The sequence below is a fragment of the Betta splendens genome, chromosome 21 (assembly GCF_900634795.4).
Source record: "Betta splendens chromosome 21, fBetSpl5.4, whole genome shotgun sequence".
Lineage (NCBI taxonomy): Eukaryota > Metazoa > Chordata > Actinopteri > Anabantiformes > Osphronemidae > Betta > Betta splendens.
In genome coordinates this window covers 16,363,206-16,383,212 of record NC_040899.1, presented here as the reverse complement: position 1 = coordinate 16,383,212, position 20,007 = coordinate 16,363,206, and the positions used below count along the sequence as shown (strand labels likewise).

The window sequence follows — 20,007 nt, the reverse complement described above, 5'->3', positions numbered from 1 at the left end:
ACATGAAAACATGAAAAACTACTGAACAGGTCTCGTCATTGCTTTGTGTCCAATAAGCACGAGCCAAAACAAAGTTTGTATTTTTTTATTGCACAAAGATCAGAGTGCAGCGTTAAAATGTTAAAGCTCTGTAAACAGTGAAGCAGCATCCCGCCAGCGCCTTTCAGTCCCTCATTCTACCTCAGTAGGCGGGTCTTACATGCACCAGGCCCATGGCTACACAGGAGCCGCAGCTCAACGTCTGTGACTTTCTCCACTGTGATCATTAAATCGCTTTGAAGTCACTCTGGAAAATCTGTGCTTTTTCTGTTTTCAGCACAAACCAAACCATTTACATTTTCAAAAACACAGATGTTAGGCGATGTGATCATCAGACAAGAAAAAAAAAATACAATTCCTTTCACCCTTTCATTCCCAACACACTCATACCCTCTAACAGTTACAGTCTTGGGCCTGGACCCTGGTACTAAGCACCACTCTGTTCTGTCTGGGAGACGTCTGAGGAAAGTCTGTCTGGACCACAGGAGTTCTGTGCGTGTGACCGCCGCTTCTAGAGTGGAGCAGCAAGTATAGAAACTTCATGTACCTTCCGGATGTGCTCAGATCTGGGGATGAATTATTATACGCAGATAAAGAAGTGGCACGTTGCGTGTGAATGATGAGTTGTGGACTTGGTTTCCTACAGCTGCTGTGAGGCAGATGTTTCCACGGTGATCAGCCAATGCAGACAGTGCAGGTGGAGATTAAAGCGTGTGGGTATTGCTACGGAGTCTGTGCCATGCCACGACTAGACTTGATCTTTTCAAGTCTCTTATTTAGATGGCTGTTGTTTGACTCAAGCTCGTCGACTTTGTCCAACGCCGACCGTAACTGAAACACGGAGACAAAGAACTTCCGATTAAAGTGAGACACTAACCCCTGACATAAAAGTGGCCTCCGCCTAACTCTACCTCTCGCTGTAGCTTCCGTTTGTCCGCCTTCAGCTCATCTTCCACCTTCTCTGCGTTTTCCGAGGCAGACTTGTAACGCGTCACCTGACCTTCCAGCCTGGTCACCTGGAGACCAAAGCACAGTTAACCTGGCATCAGACACGTGTCCAGGAGCGTCACAGGTGTTTTTCAGAGGCTTACGTTCTGAGTTAAAGCAGTGATTTCCTGTTCTGCTTTCACAAGCTTGAACTTCATGTCGTTTATTTGCCTGTTGGAATCTCCTGTGAAGGTGTAGGAGAGGAAACCTTGTTTAGTTGTGAGAGACATGTGGTAGTTTAGCAGTGCGATGCGTGGACACATACTCTGTAGATCTGCTACGTTGGAATCAGTGCCATTTTGGAGAATTTCATTATCTGGACTGGAGCTGCTGTCGCTGCCATTTCTCTGAGACTTTTGTTCCAGCTGGGCTTTTAGTTTTTTTACCTGTTTACAAAGATTAAAAAAAAATCAGAAGATTTAAAAACATTCAGCACAATGTTATGTTATGTTCAGACATCTGGATGGTAAACTCAGGAAGTGTAACACTGCAGTCAACTGAGAAGAGAATCAGCAACTTCAGGCCTGAGCCTATGGTTCTTGACCAGAACAAGGTGGCCTGTTTTCTCCAGGTTGGGGGAAGGAGTTTTGGCACCTTGATCATGAGTCAGGGAAGACGGAGCAAGACATCAAGCATTGATGGGCTGATGCATTAGCAGCAGTAACGTGCTTGGTATGTTGTGTTGAAGAAACTTGTTCCTTTTCCTCCCACCATCCAAAGACAAAAGACGAGCTCTTAGGTTAACTGGATGAGGGAGTGGGTGGGTGTCTGTCTGCATGTGATGACTGAAGGCCTGTCCAGGGTTGACCTGCCTCTCGCCTCGTTGTCGGCTGAGACAGGCTCCAGAAAGCCACAAGGCTAAGATCATGAGTGAGTGAAATACTTCCAGTTTCCATTCGTGAAACAATTACAATTATTAACTCTGTATTCACTCTCCCAACTAATCACTTGGTTAAAGCCACAGTCTCACCTGCTCTATCATTTTTTCCCGTTCATCCACCAGCTTCCTCAGACGAATCTCTAAGACAGAGCACAGGTTGGAGACAACTGTTACATCACTTCTGTCAACAATAAGACTCTTAACTGCTACAGTCCATGTTTAAAAAAAAGGGTCAACATACCAGAGTGAGAGGAAACAACTAGCTGGTGGAAGGGGGCTGGGTCATGGTGGGTGCATGCAACGGGGCAGACATCCACGGGGGTGAGGAGTGTGAGGGGTGAGTGTTAACATGCACGTACTGTGGAGAGGAGGGTCAACGCACACCAGTACACAGACAACATGCTGATGCGGATGTTAATGTGCTACGTCAACACGGAGGCTGGAGCCGTCCTGCTGAGTCGTCACGTTTGCAAGAAATTCAAAGTTCCTTTAGTCTCAGTGGTAACAAAATAGTATTTATTGACACATTCATCTTTTCTACTGTATTAAGTGCAACAAGAAGCATTTATTGAGACATATACAACTGTCATGAATGCGTGTCTTTGTCGACCTGATCACAGGGTGGAGAACGTATGGGTTGCTGTACTGAACCTCTGCCTACCGTGACAGATGTTTGCAGATTCTGGCACACGTGCACCAGACAGTGTTGTATTTTTGCATCAAAGTGCTTCCACACCATCATTTCCGATTTCAGATATCAGTTCAACACGTCAGGAGTTTCCATGTTACAATAAGTGCTGTCCACTTGTGATCAGAACGGCCAAGATGCGCTTAAAAAAATTAAGGTCATTAACTCATCTGCACATTGGTCTCACTTTAAAAAGATTGAGAGAAAACATGTAAAAGTATGTTGGAGTCTCAATAAAATTGACCAGTTTGGTTTGTTTTTGATTTTTGTTGTTTTTTGGATTGGATGTTACAAAGCATCTGATAACGTCACAGAACCTGTACCTTCCCTCAACCATCACAAGCAGCATGTAAATATGCAGGTTCAACAATACTGCACTGCTGCCAAACACAGAGGCCTGTGTTACCCAGCGCTAGGTGACATCTTCATTCCCACGACCCCCAACACATAAACAGTCCCAGAGAAAACTGAAGTGGAATGTTAATACAGACGTTTCCCCCCGACACCAAAGCTCATTTTGAAAATCATCCAGGTGCTGTGAAGCTTTGCACATACTTTAATTGTGTAACCGACAAAGCAAAGAGAAGTTACATACATCAGTGACATGCTGCTTTCAACTGGGGACTGGGACATCTTAGGACATTTTACACTCCTCTTTGCTCTTTCCTTTGCCTTTCTTGCTGCTCTTCTTCCCGTCTTTCCCTGCCTGCAGTAGCTCCCTACTGACCTCCCCTTGATCATCACTCTTTGGTAAAACTAAAGCGTCCTTCTGCATCTCATGTCTAATAGCATCTGATGCTTCATCTGCAGAGACAGATGCTGCTTGCTTCATGTTCTGTGCATTTACATCATTAATAACTTTTCCTTCCTCATCTGCCACATTTTCCTTCTTTTCAGGTTTGGTCTCCTGAGGCAAAGAGTTTGTGATGCCTTCAGTCAAATCATGTAAGTTTTTTTCCTGTGGACCTACTTCAGCTTCATGCTTCTCGTCTCTGGCTTTAACTGGCTTCTCCTGCGTGTTCTCATCTGGTTCAGAATAACTGCGGCCCGACACTGAAACAACACTGTGACTTTCATCTGCCACAACCTCAACTGCATCCTCAGCTTCTTCCTGATCTAGATCCCTAGACACATGTGATGCTACAGCTGTTTCTACATCCATGTCATCAAAATCAAAGGACTGGCCCTCCTCATCTTCACAGCAGCCTCCGTCACCGTCCTGCTCAATGGGCTGAGATGAATCTGTAGAATGCAGCAGCTCATTTAAAGGCCACGTCGTCTCACAGTCCCCGTCATTTCTGCAATTTTTTTGTTGAGACTCTATTACAAGACTTGATTCCTGCTCGAGATGAGCTTCTTCTCTGGGGGAGTCTGTGGGATTTGCTGCAATGAGGCCATCTGTTTCTGGAGACGACCACACATTAGACTCATCAGACGCTGTCTGACTTTCTATTTCAGCTACAGCTTCCTCTTCTTCTTCAGCGTTACAACGGTGACATGCTGCATCCTCAGGCCTCTTCTCCATTCTATCTTCTATCTCTGGATTCCGATCATCATGACTATAAAGGCACCATTCTTGTTCAATTTTCATTTCCTGCTCTTTGACCGTCTCAGCTGCCTCCTCACATTCTCTAGCAGAATCACTGATGGCTACAGACGACTCTAATGGTAACTCAGAGCCTTCAAGGCCGACTGTTTGAGAATGCGTGAACTCCAACTCATCAGCTGGAGCATCACCACTGCTTGGATCTCTACATTTCCTGTCAGTGCTTTCCGTGCTGTTTGTTACAGGTTTGGTTTCTGTGTTGCTGGTTATACATGCAGGTTTTATCTCCGCTCGTCCTGGCTCAGCTTCCCCATTATTACAGGTATTTAGACTGGAAGGAGATTCTTTGTCAGGGCTAGCTCCACTCCCTATCATCTCAGAGGAGACAAAGAGGCTAGACATGCTGAGGGAGTCCTCCAGGGTTTCTACGGTGTCTCTCTTCACATTTTGTTCTTCATCCTGCTCATCCTTTGACACTCCACAGGGGGTAATGACCGTTCTCTCTGCATGGACCGAGGTCTCTGTGGCTGCTGCTACCTCTACTTCCTCGACTGTCTCAGGCTTTAAACTTTGATCATTTGTCATTGTCGTTTCATCATCTTTGCATCCAGTGGAATCCACTGTTTCTGCTTCTGTCAACCCCTCCCTTTCCTGCTCCTGCTGCTCATTCCCAGCTTGGTTAATGCTAGAGGCTTCAGGACTTTCACAGAAGTCATGTGTGCTGATGGTCTCTGGACACTGGTCTCTTACTGCAGATTGAACTCTGTCTATTCCTTTTGACTCCGCAAGTTCTTTATCGTCCTGTTCGTTCTTTAAGGGACGTGTTCTTGTTTCTTGGGGAGAGTGAGTATGAGCTTGGGTTTCAGTGAGTGACACTTCCTCTGTGCCCTCTAATGTCCTTGTTTCCAAAGTTTGATCTGTGTGATCCATTTTTGGTTCAGTAGCTTGCTGTGTTTCTGCCGTTTGCTCAGTCTTAGACTGACCCAGCTTCTGGTCCTTAAGGCCTTTGTTGGCAGAATCAACTTTACATTGTTTTGTTGAGCCATTACCTCCTTTATCCAGTTCTACATCTATTCTTGCTTTGTCTTCTTTCTGTACTTCATCTTTTTGTTGGCTCTTATCCTCTTGAGTACTGCCTTTCTTTTTTCCTCTTCTCTTCCTCTTCTTCTTCTTACCCGAGGTCGTAGCATCTTGAGACTTCGAGAGTGTTTTACTGGCAAGTTCCTCCGTCTCACTGTTTTCTTCTTCACAGACATTTTCCATTTCTTGTTGAGACTCTGCATTTGACGGTGCTGGGGCAGACTCATTAAGTGAACCTTTTGCATTCTGCTGATGATCCATTAATTTATTCTTTAAATCACTTTCTTCAACAGCCTCTTTCCTATCTTCCTGTGCTTGAACTGCCTCTGTATCATCAGCACTTTTGTTTTCCTCCTCTACATATGGATTATTTATCTCTTTTAAATCACTTCCTAAGGTTTCTTTTTCTGGAATATTTTCCTCAGCACGTACAATTTCTTCAAGCTCAGGGCTGCAAATGATTTTATCTTTGGCTTCTCTGACTGGGCCAATATTCAAGTCCTTGCTTTCTTCAGTGTTTGCATCTGTGGGTGAAGTTATCTGTTGGTTTTTTGATTCTGATTTTGTAGATGGTGTTTCACTAGATGTTTTTAGTGAGGACACGCCAGCAAGACTACAAAGTGCATCAGAGCTCAGGTTATTCTGTTTGGATTCCTCTGTCCACGATTCTTGATGCTGCTCTTGTTGCACCTCTTCCTTTATGCTACTTCTCAACTGATTCTCCTCTGCATTGCCTGAGAGATCACGAAGAGCATATGGTGATAGGAGGCCACAAAATAGGATTCAGACATGATTTTCAAAAATGTGAGCTTCATCAGGAAAGAGATCAGCAGAAGTCAAGGTAAAGCAGGAGACCTGATTGGTTCATTGACCATAAAGAGAAGCATAGAGCCAGAACCACCAAGAGAAGCAGAAAAAGAAATACCAGCACAGTGAGGATTTTGAACCTTAGTTTACGGTAAGAACAGACGCCTGAATGTGGTCACTGAAATAAATGCATATTAAATTAGGTAAAATCTCTCCACACATGACTTAGATTTCTTCTGTTGTAAGAAATTTTTAGTGTGGGTCAGATCAATAATCAGTTCTGATCCATAGTGAGGAAGAAGCAGTTTGCCACCAGAGGCCAATCAGGCACTACTCACTGATGGAAACTGATCCATTAATAGCTCAAATTATTAGAAAGATGCAAAAGAAACACAAAGCAGAAGGTTTGCAAAAAAAAAAAGACGTCGGTTGTAAAAAGAAATCATTAGTAAGGAATGTGCCATTGAAGAATAAGGCTGGTGATGATTTTTGTGTTGCTGTGTTCCTTTCCTTCTTTGACATAGCACAAGGCAGATGAAGTGCAGCTCACAAAGAGAATTTCCAAAACAGTTGGGTAAGGTAAACTTACAGGATTACCCAACCAGCTATAACTGGTGAAATATTTGGCTTGGGTGATAATGGTTTGTTTTAGTTAAGCACAATTTGTGATGCTATTAAGCTCTCGATGTCAGCAAAGAATTCTCCTTAAGGCCAAATGTTTGCCTTCAGATTTGCTGTTTTGGTATGTAACTTTATATGTGGTTGCAACTTTCCATTCTTAAGAAACATACTGTACAGTCAAATCACCAGGCTTATTCTTTCAGGTGAGATCAACAGGGTTGTAGTAAAACGTGTACAGCTACAGGAGCTAAAGGATTTCATCCAAAATGAGAATTTTGGATTTCAGTAATAAAACAGACTTTTTGTGCATAAAACAGAAAGACACCAAGCTTTCAAGTTTTTTCCCCAATTCTAAACATTTTGAATGAGAACCAGCAGTTAGGCTTGTGCCAAGTCATGCGCAATAAAGCAAACTTCACTGTGTGTTTTACCAAGCATGCTCTTGCCCTCCACTGGAGAGGTCTGGGAAACCTGAGCCGGGGTGGGGGCGGCGTCTCCGCTGGGGAGCCCGTCAACCTCTGCCTCACCGATGTCCCCGTTCACAGTCAGATCAGGTCCCAGCACTATGCCATGTTTCTAGTCAGAGTGGAAAGCCCAACATTAGCTCCAAGTATCAAACATGGGGAAAAGACGTCTTGTTTTAGTAAAGGTTTAGAGAGCTGAACAATTCCTCCACCAAGTACCTTCAGAACGTCTTTCAGCTTCACCACCTCTTCTCTGAGCTCATCACGCTCAACTCTGATTGCATCTGTGTATTCTTTCTGTCGCTCTAAGGCCTGAGCATGTGAAAAAGATGGCAGGAGCAGGACAGAGATGGTGTTCAGGTTTAGTGAAAGGTTTAATGGGTTAAAATGTAATGTTAGTAGAGGTGAATTCTAAACTTTGGGGCTCAGAGGCCCTACCCCAATTTTTTTATCCTTCCACTCCAGTGTCTCCTGAAGATCAGATATTTCTCTAACAAAACCATCCTGTTTCATACGCAGCTGGCGGCTCTCCTACACAGCAGCAAAAAGAAAGATCTGAGGGAGAGATGCAATCCAAGAGGAATACCAAACAAGCCAATACAGTGAATGAACAGAAAGGGAAGCTGTGAAGAAGCCTCAACATGCAACGACTAAAAAATGGTTTTGAACACATTCAGTTTGCTTAGCGCAATTTCCATGTCTGCACCATTATTCACACCCATTGGCAGTCAGAGACAAGTACTTACATTTAGGAGCTCCTCACTTTGTTTGAGCGTCTCCTTCAGTTCATTAAACTGGAACTGAAGCACGCTGTGGCCATACTTCTCTCGCTCACACTCCTGAAGGAAACAAGGTAATGCAGCTGTTTTTAGTCTGGATATCAAATGCACACAAAGCTGTGACCCATTTATCGGGTTGGGTCCAGTTTACAGTGTTCTTCTACTTGTCCCGTCAGGTTGGGCCGGACCAATATGTGCCTATTATTCTCTTATCAACCACGGTTTTATGTACCTTCACTTTCTCCTCAAACTCCCGACGTGACTCGGACAGCAGTTCTTCCAGCTCCATGAGCGAGTCCTTTAGTGTGTCCACCTGGTAGATCAGGTTGGTTTTCTCGTTATCCAGCTGGGCATTGGACACCATGGCTTTACGGTACTTCTCCTCCACCTCTGCTAATGCCTCCTAATGTTACAGAGACATACAGATAAAGAGAATACAGATGAACAGCTGCTGGTTCAGGTGCACAGGGCTATAGTGCATGCAGGTAAATAAAATGTTATGTAAAGAGCATGAACACACAAAATGAAAAAGACAGCAGCATGCAGACAATGATTAGGTTGTCGGTTTAGAAAGCCAAATGCCACAGAAAAGCTACCAAAAGGATCATAGTTATCCTACGGTTAATGTCAATATTATCCTTCATTCTTGAGCAAATGCACTTGCTTTGGTGAGTGTCAATAAAAGGCAACAAAATATTTAAAGTTCACATCAGTCTTTATCAGTTATCCAGGTTCAGTGTTTATTAAATAATCATTGTTGATGATGCAGTTCACAACGTGCAGACCTAACCTCACGTATAAAAGCAAAAACTGAATTTATTGACATCGTTGTTTATAAGTTAGAGACAACAGACCCGTTAGATCTGGAAGGACAGATACCTTCGCTTCTTTTAGATTTTGTGTGTATTTGGTTTCCACATCCTGAATCTGATCCTTCAGTTCATGAATCTCCTGGTGACGTGTTCAGCAGCAATGAGCAGAGAAGCACAGTATTACAGTACAGAACAAAGGGAGGCAGAAAGGAAGTGGACTGGTTCACAGCAGAGGTGGAAACCGCACAGAAGGAAAAGGAGGAGACTGATACTTAGGACATTTTCATTACTATTTAAGATTAGGGCCTGTGTCAACAGTTGGACAACAGTACACTAGACTGGATTATGAAAATACATTGGTGTATACAGGATTGTTTTAGTAGCTTAAAACTTTATTACAAGCTTTTACTTTTATGTTAGAACATATAAACATGATAAAATTCAATATTTAATTGCTAATAGATTTGCTGTTTGGGAGGCAAACATGAATAAAGCATGTCTAAAGTTGGTCTTTGATCTGATCGGTTTTACATCCAACAGGAAAAGCTTCTTCAGTATTACCTTGATTTCACGTATTGAAGTGTCAGCGTCCACAGTTCCGGCCGTCTCTCCACTTCCTCTGCGTGAGGACGTCCCGCCGACAGAGGAGAGCGTGGCTGCTGTCAGGGCAGATGCTGCTCTAGATCCCTGAGAAACAAAAGATATGCATGAATGAATTGGAATTGGAATACTGCTGTATGCACGCACGCACGCACGCACGCACGCACGCACGCACGTGCGAACCCCCTATGAAAGGCAGACGACCAAGGCCAAGAGACGTCGCCCGGTATGGCGCAGCCGGGGCCCCACCCTGGAGCCAGGCCCGGGGTTGGAGCTCGTATGCGAGCGCCTGGTGGCCGGGCACAGCCCGAAAGAGCGACGTGGGGCCGTCCTCAAGTGGACCCACCATCCACAGGAGGAATCGTAGGGGGCCGGTGCAAAGTGGGTTGGGCAGCGGTCGAAGACGGGAGCCTAGGCGCCCCAATCCCTGGATAACCAATCTGGCTATTGGGAATGTCACGTCACTGGGGGGAAAGGAGCCTGAGCTTGTGCAGGAGGTCGAGCGGTACCGGCTAGAAATAGTCGGGCTCACCTCCACACACAGCCTGGGCTCTGGAACCCAACTCCATGAGAGGGGCTGGACCCTCTTCTACTCTGGAGTTGCCTGCGGTGAGAGGCGGCGGGCTGGTGTGGGCTTGCTCATAGCTCCCCAGCTTAGTCGCCATGTGTTGGAGTTTTCCCCGGTGGATGAGAGGGTCGCTTCCCTGCGCCTTCGGGTGGGGGATAGGTCACTCACTGTTGTTTGTGCTTATGGGCCAAACGGTAGTGTGGAGTACCCGGCCTTCTTGGGGTCCCTGGAGAGTGTGTTGGAAAGCGCTCCAACTGGGGACCCTATCGTTCTTCTGGGAGATTTCAATGCCCACGTAGGTAACGACAGTGATACCTGGAGAGGCGTGATTGGGAGGAACAGCCTCCCTGATCTGAACCCGAATGGTGTTATGTTATTGGACTTCTGTGCTAGGCACAGTTTGGCCATAACAAACACCATGTTCGAACATAAGGATGTCCATCGGTGCACATGGCACCAGGACACCCTAGGCCGGAGGTCGATGATAGACTTTGTAGTCGTTTCACCTGACTTTCGGCCATATGTTTTGGACACTCGGGTGAAGAGAGGGGCTGAGCTGTCAACTGATCACCACCTGGTGGTGAGTAGGATCCGCTGGCAGGGAAGGAGGCTGGAACGACTTGGCACGTATTGTGAGGGTCTGTTAGGAACGCCTGGCTGAACCCTCTGTCAAACGGACCTTTAACTCACACCTCCGGGAGAGCTTCGACCAGATTCCGAGGGAGGTTGGAGACATAGAGTCCAAGTGGACCATGTTCTCCGTCTCCATCGTCAACGCAGCCGTTCGGAGCTGTGGACGCAGGGTCTCCGGTGCCTGTCATGTGGTAATCCTCGAATCCGGTGGTGGACGCCGGAGGTAAGGGACGCCCTCAAGCTGAAGAAGGAGTCCTACCAGGTATGGTTGACCTGTGGGACTCCTGAGGCAGCTGATGGGTACAAGCGTGCTGCAGCCCGTGCCGTTGCGGAGGAAAAACTCGGGCCTAGGAGGAGTTCGGGGAGGCCATGGAGGAGGACTATCGCTCAAAGAGATTCTGGCAAACTGTTCGGCGCCTCAGGAGGGGGAAGCAGTTCTTCACCAACTCTGTTTTCAGTGGAGGTGGGGAGCTGTTGACCTCAACTGGGGATGTTATTGGACGGTGGAAGGAGTACTTTGAGGATCTCCTCAACCCCTTCGACATGCCTTCTGCTGAGGAAGCAGAGGCAGGGGACTCAGAGGCAGACTCGCCGATCACCCAGGCTGAGGTCACTGAGGTAGTTAGTAAGCTCCTCAGTGGCAGAGCAGCGGGGGTGGATGAGAGCCGTCCTGAGTACCTCAAGTCTCTGGATGTTGTGGGGCTGTCTTGGGTGACACGCCTCTGCAACATCGCGTGGACGAGGGGGACAGTTCCTCTGGACTGGACAACCGGGGTGGTTGTCCCTCTTCACAAAAAGGGGGACAGGAGAGTGTGTTCCAACTATAGGGGGATCACACTTCTCAGCCTCCCTGGGAAAGTCTATGCCAGGGTACTGGAGAGGAGAATTCGGCCGATAGTCGAACCTCGGATACAGGAGGAACAATGTGGTTTTCGGCCTGGTCGTGGAATGCTGGACCAGCTTTATACCCTCAGCAGGGTGCTTGAGGGTTTGTGGGAGTTTGCCCAACCAGTCTACATGTGCTTTGTGGATCTGGAGAAGGCATTCGACCGCGTCCCTCGTGACATCCTGTGGGGGGTGCTCCGGGAGTATGGAGTCCAGGGCTCTTTGCTAAAGGCTGTTCGGTCTCTGTACAACCGGAGCAGGAGCTTGGTTCGCATTGCCAGCAATAAGTCAGACCTGTTTCCCAAGTGGAGGAGTTTAAGTATCTTGGGGTCCTGTTCACGAGTGAGGGAAGGAAGGAGCGTGAGTTTGACAGACGGATCGGTGTGGCGGCTGCAGTAATGCGGTCGGTGTACCGGTCCATCGTGGTGAAGAGGGAGCTGAGCCAAAAGGCAAAGCTCTCAATTTACCGGCCAATCTACGTTCCTACCCTCACCTATGGTCATGAGCTTTGGGTCATGACCGAAAGGGCAAGGTCACGGATACAAGCGGCTGAAATGAGCTTCCTCCGCAGGGTGGCTGGGCGCTCCCTTAGAGATAAGGTGAGGAGCTCTGTCACCCGGGAGGAGCTCGGAGTAGAGTCCCTGCTAGTTGAGGTGGCTCGGGCATCTGGTTCGGATGCCTCCTGGACTGTTCTGGGCATGTCCCACCGGTAGGAGGCCCCGAGGAAGACCCAGGACTCACTGGAGAGACTACGTCTCTCGGCTGGCCTGGGAATGTCTTGGGGTCCCACCGGAAGAGCTGGAGGAAGTGTCCAGGGAGAGGGAAGTCTGGAACTCTCTGCTCAGACTGCTGCCCCCACGACCCGGCCCCAGATAACCGGATGAAAATGGATGGATGGATGGATGTGCACACGCACGCACGCACGCACTCACACGCACACACACACTCACCTTCTCAAGATATTCTTTGTCGTCCACCTGTTGAGAGAAACAAAATAGTCAGGACAATCATCAGGGGAGAAGGCCAAAGGGCCAAGGGAGGAAGGGGGCTGAGGAAGTCCCAAAATCCTCACTACAGGCAGGCAGCTTGATGAACTTGCTGTTAATGTCCTCCTATTGATCATATACTGATGAACATTGCTTTTTAATATGTACTGACTCTCACCAAAGTCAAACCACTCTTCAAGCACGTTATACAAGAAAAAAAACACGCTTCACATATGAAGCAATCAACTGTTTCTATTCCTGTCTCACACAAACTGACGAACTCTGTTCAGACTCAAATTAGCCTCTGACAAAAACAAATTAGAAACAATTAGAAAGGATGCACAGCAAAACAAACAGACAACAAAAGGAACCAAAGAGGAACTGAGCTCACGTCATAGCTCCAGCCCCCAGTGGGTGCAAACCGACTCACATCTGAAAAGTCAGGAATAGTAACATCATCCAGGTCCCGGGGGAGGACACCGCTACTGGCTGTGCTTCTCAGAAAACTGGCAACCGAGCCGCAGTTTTCCTACATCGGCCACCAGGGGGTGAAACAGAACAAGACAGAAGCCAGAGACCTGAGAGTTGGTCAAACCCCCGACATCAGATGGACTCAGCATTGTTTAAAGCACACAAACAACATCTAAAGACACTCAACCAACAGATGATGTAATTATCATTAGGTTATATTATCTTTAATCATTTTAATGGTAATTTGTTGATTCATTTTTAATCAACAGATTTCCCTTTAATGATACATTGCCCCTTTTCCCTCATTCAGTACATTCATGACAAACTTTAATCTATGGCTCACAATCACTCTTACTACCTGCAATGTTATGACCAGTGTGTATTACAAGTCCATCCAGAAATACCGGTTCATACCATGCACATAAAACAAATGTGCCAATATCTACCAATCACACCCACAACAGCTCTGATGTCAGTGAGATCTGGACTCTCTTTGTGTGTGATGCCTGTGCTTTAGTGGACAGGAATGAGGGCTCACCACTGGGCTGGCACGGGCAGAACTGGCCCTGCTGGAAGCTCTGGAGCTGCTGCTGACATAATTAGTGTACTCTAAAGGCTGCGGAGGAAACACAATATTATGACTAAATATTTGTCCAAGTCTATTCAGTTTATATAGCGTCAATTCACAACAAGTGATCTCAGGGGCGCTTTACAATGTTTACTATACAGAAAACCCAATAATCGCACTTGAACAGGTCAATAAACTGACTTTAATTTGAAAATACAATTACTGTACATGTGAGCACAAGTAACAAACATGTACAGACAACTGGTGCCACTCCTATCTTTGATTTTAGTAATAAACCACACACCTGAGCGTTAGCATGCACATGCAGGAGCATAACGGGTGACATGGCTTCAATGATCAAAACTGATCATTGACAACTGACATATTCTTACATGGGAGCTGGAGCCAGTGACTCGCCGTGATCCGAGACCGTCATCGTATAAGGAGCTCTGATGTGACACAGAACACAGACAGAATGCTCACAGTGCTTCTGACGCACAAATAAAATGCAGACATGTACACCCTTGATGTGTGCCCTGTTGCGGTGAGCAGTGCAGTGGAGCCCTTAACTCTACCATTAAGTCATTTGCTTTTAGAGAAGCTCATAATCACGCTGGTGTGTATTACTAAACACATGTCAGTTAACGGTGAAATCTAAAGTTGGCCAAGGTGAGCTGGAAATGAATGAAACCAACCCCATAACAAAGCTGCTGGCTGAATTGAGTGGTTGACCTGTAGAGCTACAAACACAAATGCAGTTGGAAGAAAGAGCAACAACAATGACCAGAGCGTCAAGGAAGAAAGATCCACTTTAAGGAGAGAGAGTCAACAGTTACACCTAAGTCAGTTTGAGTGTTTCGTCGTACAGACCTGGTAACCATTGAGAGTTGAACCTGCGTGTCTGGAGGAGGACAGACCATTAAGGCCGTACAAGTCAGAGGAAGCATAGGAAGCCTGAAGGATTGGAAGGACAATAGTTCTATAGTCAAGTCTGGATATAAAGTATGAATGTTTCAGCAGATAGAACATGCTTTACCACACGCGCGTGTGCACGCACGCACACACTCAGTCAACTTCATATAAAAAAAAAAAAAACACAGCACAACTAAATCCACATGCTGGTGAAATAAAGTTGACACAAAAAGTGTCAACTTTAGAGAAGCAACTGCTGTTTAAACCACGGATTCATATGACGCATGTCAACGTGCCAACCGAGTCCTGACATCTCTGGAATATTAAACTCAGAACCCAACAAGATGTTTAGCAGAAATACACCAAAATAAACTAAATACAGAGAATAAGATACAGAATAAATATTCTTTAGAATAACAATAAACCATGCACAGGACTTATATTACAACACACACACCCACCCACACCCACCGGCTGCAGGTCTAATCTGGACGCATGAGAAAGCCGGCTGTCCTCACTGAGTCTGGAGCTCTGAGGGTCAGGGAGCAGAGGCATCACACCACTAGAAAACCAAACCTACCACATCCGTCTCAAGCACATAAATGATTTTGGGTTTGACTGATAATGTGCTGCCTCAGATACAGTACAGGGTTTAGTTTGGAAGCTAATGCTTCAAGCATTGGGTCCATGTGATTAAATGAAATTGAAGAAGCAGTATTCCGCGTCATGCAAGATTAGCAGAAATAAATAGTTTTTCCTTCTGAAGAGACTGAAATACCAACATTTTTAGTTAGCTGTGTATTGTTTTAGATCAAAATGGCCAAGCTTGTTGTACAGCTGTGTGGGGTCATGCCTTTTGTCTTGTGCATCACCTATATAGAACATCATCTGAGCATGTGAACAGTTAACAGATCAGTTGTGTTCAAACAAATAGCTTCATTAGGGTTTGAAGTGAACACATGTTGAACTGGATTACAGGGGCCAGGCCGTGAAACACAAAGCCAATTAGTGAGGAGACGCAGCCTTCGTGTTAAACTCAGCCCTCATGCAACAGACAAAGACCTTCCTATGAATCCTTATTCTGTAGCACACCACACAGAAAGGTTTGCCTTTGCTACTAACCCGGCTGGACAGGACACTGTAATCATCATCATCATCATCATCATAGCCATTTCTCTGCAAATGAAGAGCAAGAGTGAAAAACCCCCAGGCAGGTTCTGCGAGAACCATTGGTGCAGTTTGACCTTGTACCCACATCTCTGTCTTTGTGCTTATGCTTCTTCTTTTTCTTTGACTTCTTATGTGAGGAGGAGCTCTAAGAAGGAATGAGAGAAAGAAGTACGATGGGTGAAAACCTCTTTTACTCCAAAACATGAATGCATGCGCCTATTGGACACTCAAGTGTCACAAAGAGGCTGAAGCTAACTCCAGCTCACGCTGGGTCAGACAGGCCACGCATTCCCACAGTGACCTATCAGACGGTCTGGACCCTCTGGGTTTGTGCAGGTTCAGTAATGCCAACCCTTGTTGGAGCAATCTTTAATTGCTTGCAAACATATTAGAAATGGGAAAACACATGCAAGATGGTAAAACCATATAAAAACGTCATACTCAGGCAGGTGAGCTGTGAAATATCACAGCTCTAGTGCAACCATTGATTATTATTAGACAGCAAAAGAAAATTACAGCACCAAACATCTGAGACATAACAAAGACTAAACTAGAACCAAAAATAAAGCTAACACAATTTTCCCAGGTCAAACTCACTCAAAAGTCATTGATCCTAAACAACAGTAAACAAGTAATGGAATAACATGAAATCACATCAAACTGTCCAAACCGCAGGAACCATGCTCAGATCACAGCACTGTGGCTTAATGATTAAACAACAAATCCTTTGTGTGTCTGAGGTTGTCCTAGTATTTAACCTGCTGTGAAACAATCCATTCACATCAAACCTTTATAGCCCTCATGACTCCATCCTCCACACTAACAAAACCTTAAGTTTATCAAGGATGAACACACTGAGTCCACAATAGTCAGACAATGACCACTTCTTGTCAAGTTCAATAACCCAAAAGGACACGAGGATGTAAGAGGTGTGAGATTTGTCTTGCTGATACTGACCCTGACACTGCTCCGGCTTCCCACAGACATCCGCTCATCATCGTCTGAAAGCTGTGAGAGAGTGAGACATCAAAATGGGTGGTTAGGGGTCGGAGAGCAACAGTAACTCTGGACAGACGCTATATTGTTAAGTTGGTTTGTACACAAAGTAATATTTGTATATTTGTCAGCTAGGAATTATATTTCATTTTATTTTAACATTTTTCAAGAGCTTGAAAGGTAAGAGATGGTGGAGACCGAGGGAGAGCTACAAACCGTGCGCATCCGTGAAGAACGTGAGTATCTCTCACTGTCCTCCTGGATGAGGGGGGATAGGGGGAGAACAAGGATGAGGGGGGAGAACAAGGATGAGGGGGTATGAATGACATAAAGCAGATAGATGGATGAAGACGATAACGATCCAATCCAAGAAGATAGAAGCTGCATTGCTTCATTCCAGGTCAAAATGTTTTAAAGTCAGTGAAAACAGTGCAACGACTACAAGGTTACAATCACACAAACATGCTTCATAAAACCACACGGGTGAAGCCAACTGTTTGTTCTACCTTCACAGCATATCACTGCAGTTAGTAAAATAGTTTCAGTCACAGATGTTCTGTTGAGGTAGTGGAATTCCAACAACACTGAACCAGTGAGAGTCTACATTCTACTGAGGCATCTACTTGATGCCATGCAGTGAATGCCATCAATACACTGAAGTTTTCTCCTTTCGACAATCTGCATTTTCAGCTTGCCACCAGAAGATAAACTGACCCCAGTGATGTTATGATTCAGGGTCAGTGATAATAAGAGCTGCTTCTCCTGTTGTTTCCTGCATTACCTCCTCTGTGCTCGACTGGCTGATTATGAGGGGAGGCTACAGTGTCGTTAGTGATATTTAGTAGTTGAGAAAACCAGCATGTAACTTGTGTCATTCTGGTGTTGCTCAACAATATTGTTGCACCAGTCTTGAGCGATTGTACCAATCATGAGGTTTGTGTGACAGCTTGGACAATGCTGATAGATGTTTAATATAATGCTTGTGTGTTACATACACATGTCCCCCTCTGTACTGCACATGCCTTCCAATATAGCCTGACTTATGGTCCTTTAGAGTGTAAAGGACTTACGTTAGAAAAAAAAACACATCATTATTAGTTAACGCTCACACAGACAAGTACAATCTTCCCAGCAGATCTCATACAGTCTCACTCCAGTGGGGCAGATGGTCATGCTGAGTCAAAGCCAACCGACCACACTGCTCCTCCGACTAAGTGGATTATCATTAAGAGATGAGCTTTGACTCATTATGATCAGTTATTTTCTAAAACGCTCAACAGGAATTATGTGGGATTCAAAACCACACTCTGCACACTAAATATGTAAAAAAACAGCTCCACATGCAATAACACATAGTTATAGTACAAGCAAAATGTTTTTACACGCCACACAAACTGTACTGTACCATCCATTGTTCAATATCTCCCCATTTTCTGTCAGCAACATCATCTGGCTTTGGATTCAAGTCATAGTATTTCTAAGACGAGACAGGACGTCGCGGCAGGAAAAATGACACAGCATTAGTAACACGTTCCCCACGACTCTCTTTAGCTTCATTATAAGCAAACTGTGCCTGAGGTAGAACGGAGAAACATAAAACCTACCTTCTGAACCTGAAAGATCTACACACCAACACCACAAAGGAAGAGAAGAAATAGCCAGGAGGATCATGAAATCATGGAAAGCAGAGAAGAGAGTCTTAGAGAGAGACAATAAAAACAAAACAATAAAATCCAAAAAGGAAATTAGTCATGACATTAATGATTATTTATTAAACACCTTTTCTCCTTTTGAATTGGGAGAGAAACTAAGCGAGGCAGTTAAATCCAATCACCTCAGTCTTACGCTGCCGACCCCTCTATCCTCTCACTCAGAGTTCAGCCTGAGGTCGCGTTAACAAGGATCCAACTAAAGATCCAACCTGAGAATCAACCCAGGATCTGACTCTGCCTCCGATACAAGGATCCAGTCTCCTGAGGCTGGTGTGTGTACCGGCAGCTGTGTGATCTGAGCAAATGTTTGAGGAAATGCCCAAAGACAAGCCTATCAAAGTAACACAACTATCTAAGTCACAAATATGCCAAAAACAGCTCATCCTGTACTGACTACAGCATGATGCCACATAAACCCAACGCTGTGTGAAGAAGCTGACACTTACACAATTTTATTAACGTGCTGCAGAATGAATGACCCAGACACTGGATGCCAAAGACCATGCGCTACCTTTCCATCACACACACAAACACTGGAACTACACCTTGTTAGGTGTTCACTGCTGATCAACACTTTAATGCACAACCCCACCTTAATGTTGGTTGTCTGACTGCTCTGTACTTTAATCCAAGTTTTCTATGACTGCTGCCCTTGTACTCTTGCCCAATGTACAGCTTATCTGCTTTGCCTCTAATATCCACTGTGGGACCTTTTGCATTCATCAGATCACAGCTTTGAATTTATAGTTTCTGTTGAATGAAGTGGTCACGTCCTTACACTCAGTTACCTCCATTTGTCTTGTTGAGCCATTTCATCCTTGCTTCTAATGATGTGACAGGTCAGACATTATCATATTATCCGATCCTGCCACAGACGGTGAAGAAGCTCTGTGATGTTACAGCTCATCAGTGAGGACAATTCACAGGTCCAAAACATTCTTGCATAAACACCTTGCACACATCACTGTAGCTCCATCATCAGAACAAAGAGGATACACACACAGTTTGCCTTAATATACAGGCAAACTACTTCATACTAGAGCACATTGAATCTGAATAATTCTGTGACCTTTGACATTTATGTAATTAGGACGTCATTAGTAAAATCAAAAAACTAAACATTAGTTTTCACTATTTACAGACTATAAAAGAATGAATGCCATAAAGATTGACACAGCATAATGTGTCACAAAATCAAAACAGACTTTTAACTGACTGGAGGGATCTACTACTATGCCTCATTATGTGTCTGGACACCCAATTACTGAGGCTTGCCGTCATAAGCCCATTCACAAGCAGCTTATGTTTGCGTCCGTTCCAGTCAACTCACCGGGCTCTCCTTATTGATTGGAGGGGTAGCTGGACGCCCGGTGAGGGCCGCCCGTAGCCCCCTCCCCGCCAGCCGACGCCCGGCCGTCCTGCTGCTGCGCTCAAGGCACCAGGAAAGGTGGCATCCCTCAGGCAAGGCCGACCACAGACGGTCATGCAGGTAATATTACAGCAGAAGGCGGCGCTGAGATCTCAGCTCCGGACCATGAAAGCCACTACAAAACTGTTGTTTACCTCCATCGAGCCAGCCATCCCGTGGCAGGTCATGTCTTCAGCCCTACCAGTGCAGCTACCTACCGCTCATGTCGACAACAACAGTCTGAACCCCACACACTAAGCTACTTTAGTCCTTGGCTGGGTTTAACACACACACACACACTAATCCAGTGCGTATGACTGCGACGCATGTGTGTGTGCTTGATGTGGATTACAGTTTTCTGGCCCCTCCACCTGTGTTTTGATTGCTTAATAACC

The 20,007-nt window shown here is 45.4% G+C and overlaps 1 protein-coding gene across 24 annotated transcripts in view; it reads right to left on the bottom strand.

Annotated features, from left to right (window-relative positions):
* Positions 1-69: 69 nt before the first annotated feature.
* Positions 70-20,007, bottom strand: part of lrrfip1a (leucine rich repeat (in FLII) interacting protein 1a) — a 29,825-nt gene continuing 9,887 nt past the window's right edge. Inside the window, exons 3-27 of one of the 24 annotated variants that reach the window (XM_029135948.3) lie at positions 18,097-18,114; positions 17,898-17,969; positions 16,709-16,750; positions 16,454-16,504; positions 15,582-15,641; positions 15,449-15,502; positions 14,798-14,857; positions 14,285-14,368; positions 14,110-14,154; positions 13,807-13,863; positions 13,385-13,462; positions 12,806-12,904; positions 12,340-12,366; positions 9,265-9,390; positions 8,771-8,842; positions 8,124-8,294; positions 7,859-7,951; positions 7,551-7,643; positions 7,332-7,424; positions 7,080-7,224; positions 1,997-2,046; positions 1,292-1,412; positions 1,131-1,210; positions 951-1,055; positions 70-870 (exon numbers count right to left, since the gene is read on the bottom strand). In XM_029135948.3, the coding sequence (XP_028991781.1) occupies positions 763-870; positions 951-1,055; positions 1,131-1,210; positions 1,292-1,412; positions 1,997-2,046; positions 7,080-7,224; positions 7,332-7,424; positions 7,551-7,643; positions 7,859-7,951; positions 8,124-8,294; positions 8,771-8,842; positions 9,265-9,390; positions 12,340-12,366; positions 12,806-12,904; positions 13,385-13,462; positions 13,807-13,863; positions 14,110-14,154; positions 14,285-14,368; positions 14,798-14,857; positions 15,449-15,502; positions 15,582-15,641; positions 16,454-16,504; positions 16,709-16,750; positions 17,898-17,969; positions 18,097-18,114 (2,004 nt within the window). In that variant the 3' untranslated portion in view covers positions 70-762. Of the gene's footprint in view, positions 871-950; positions 1,056-1,130; positions 1,211-1,291; positions 1,413-1,994; positions 2,047-2,147; positions 5,955-7,079; positions 7,225-7,331; positions 7,425-7,550; positions 7,644-7,858; positions 7,952-8,123; positions 8,295-8,770; positions 8,843-9,264; positions 9,391-12,339; positions 12,367-12,805; positions 12,905-13,384; positions 13,463-13,806; positions 13,864-14,109; positions 14,155-14,284; positions 14,369-14,797; positions 14,858-15,448; positions 15,503-15,581; positions 15,642-16,453; positions 16,505-16,708; positions 16,751-17,897; positions 17,970-18,096; positions 18,115-20,007 lie in introns of those variants that run through there. The other 23 variants (XM_029135949.3, XM_055504816.1, XR_003784116.3 and 20 more) reach the window with 23 other exon arrangements.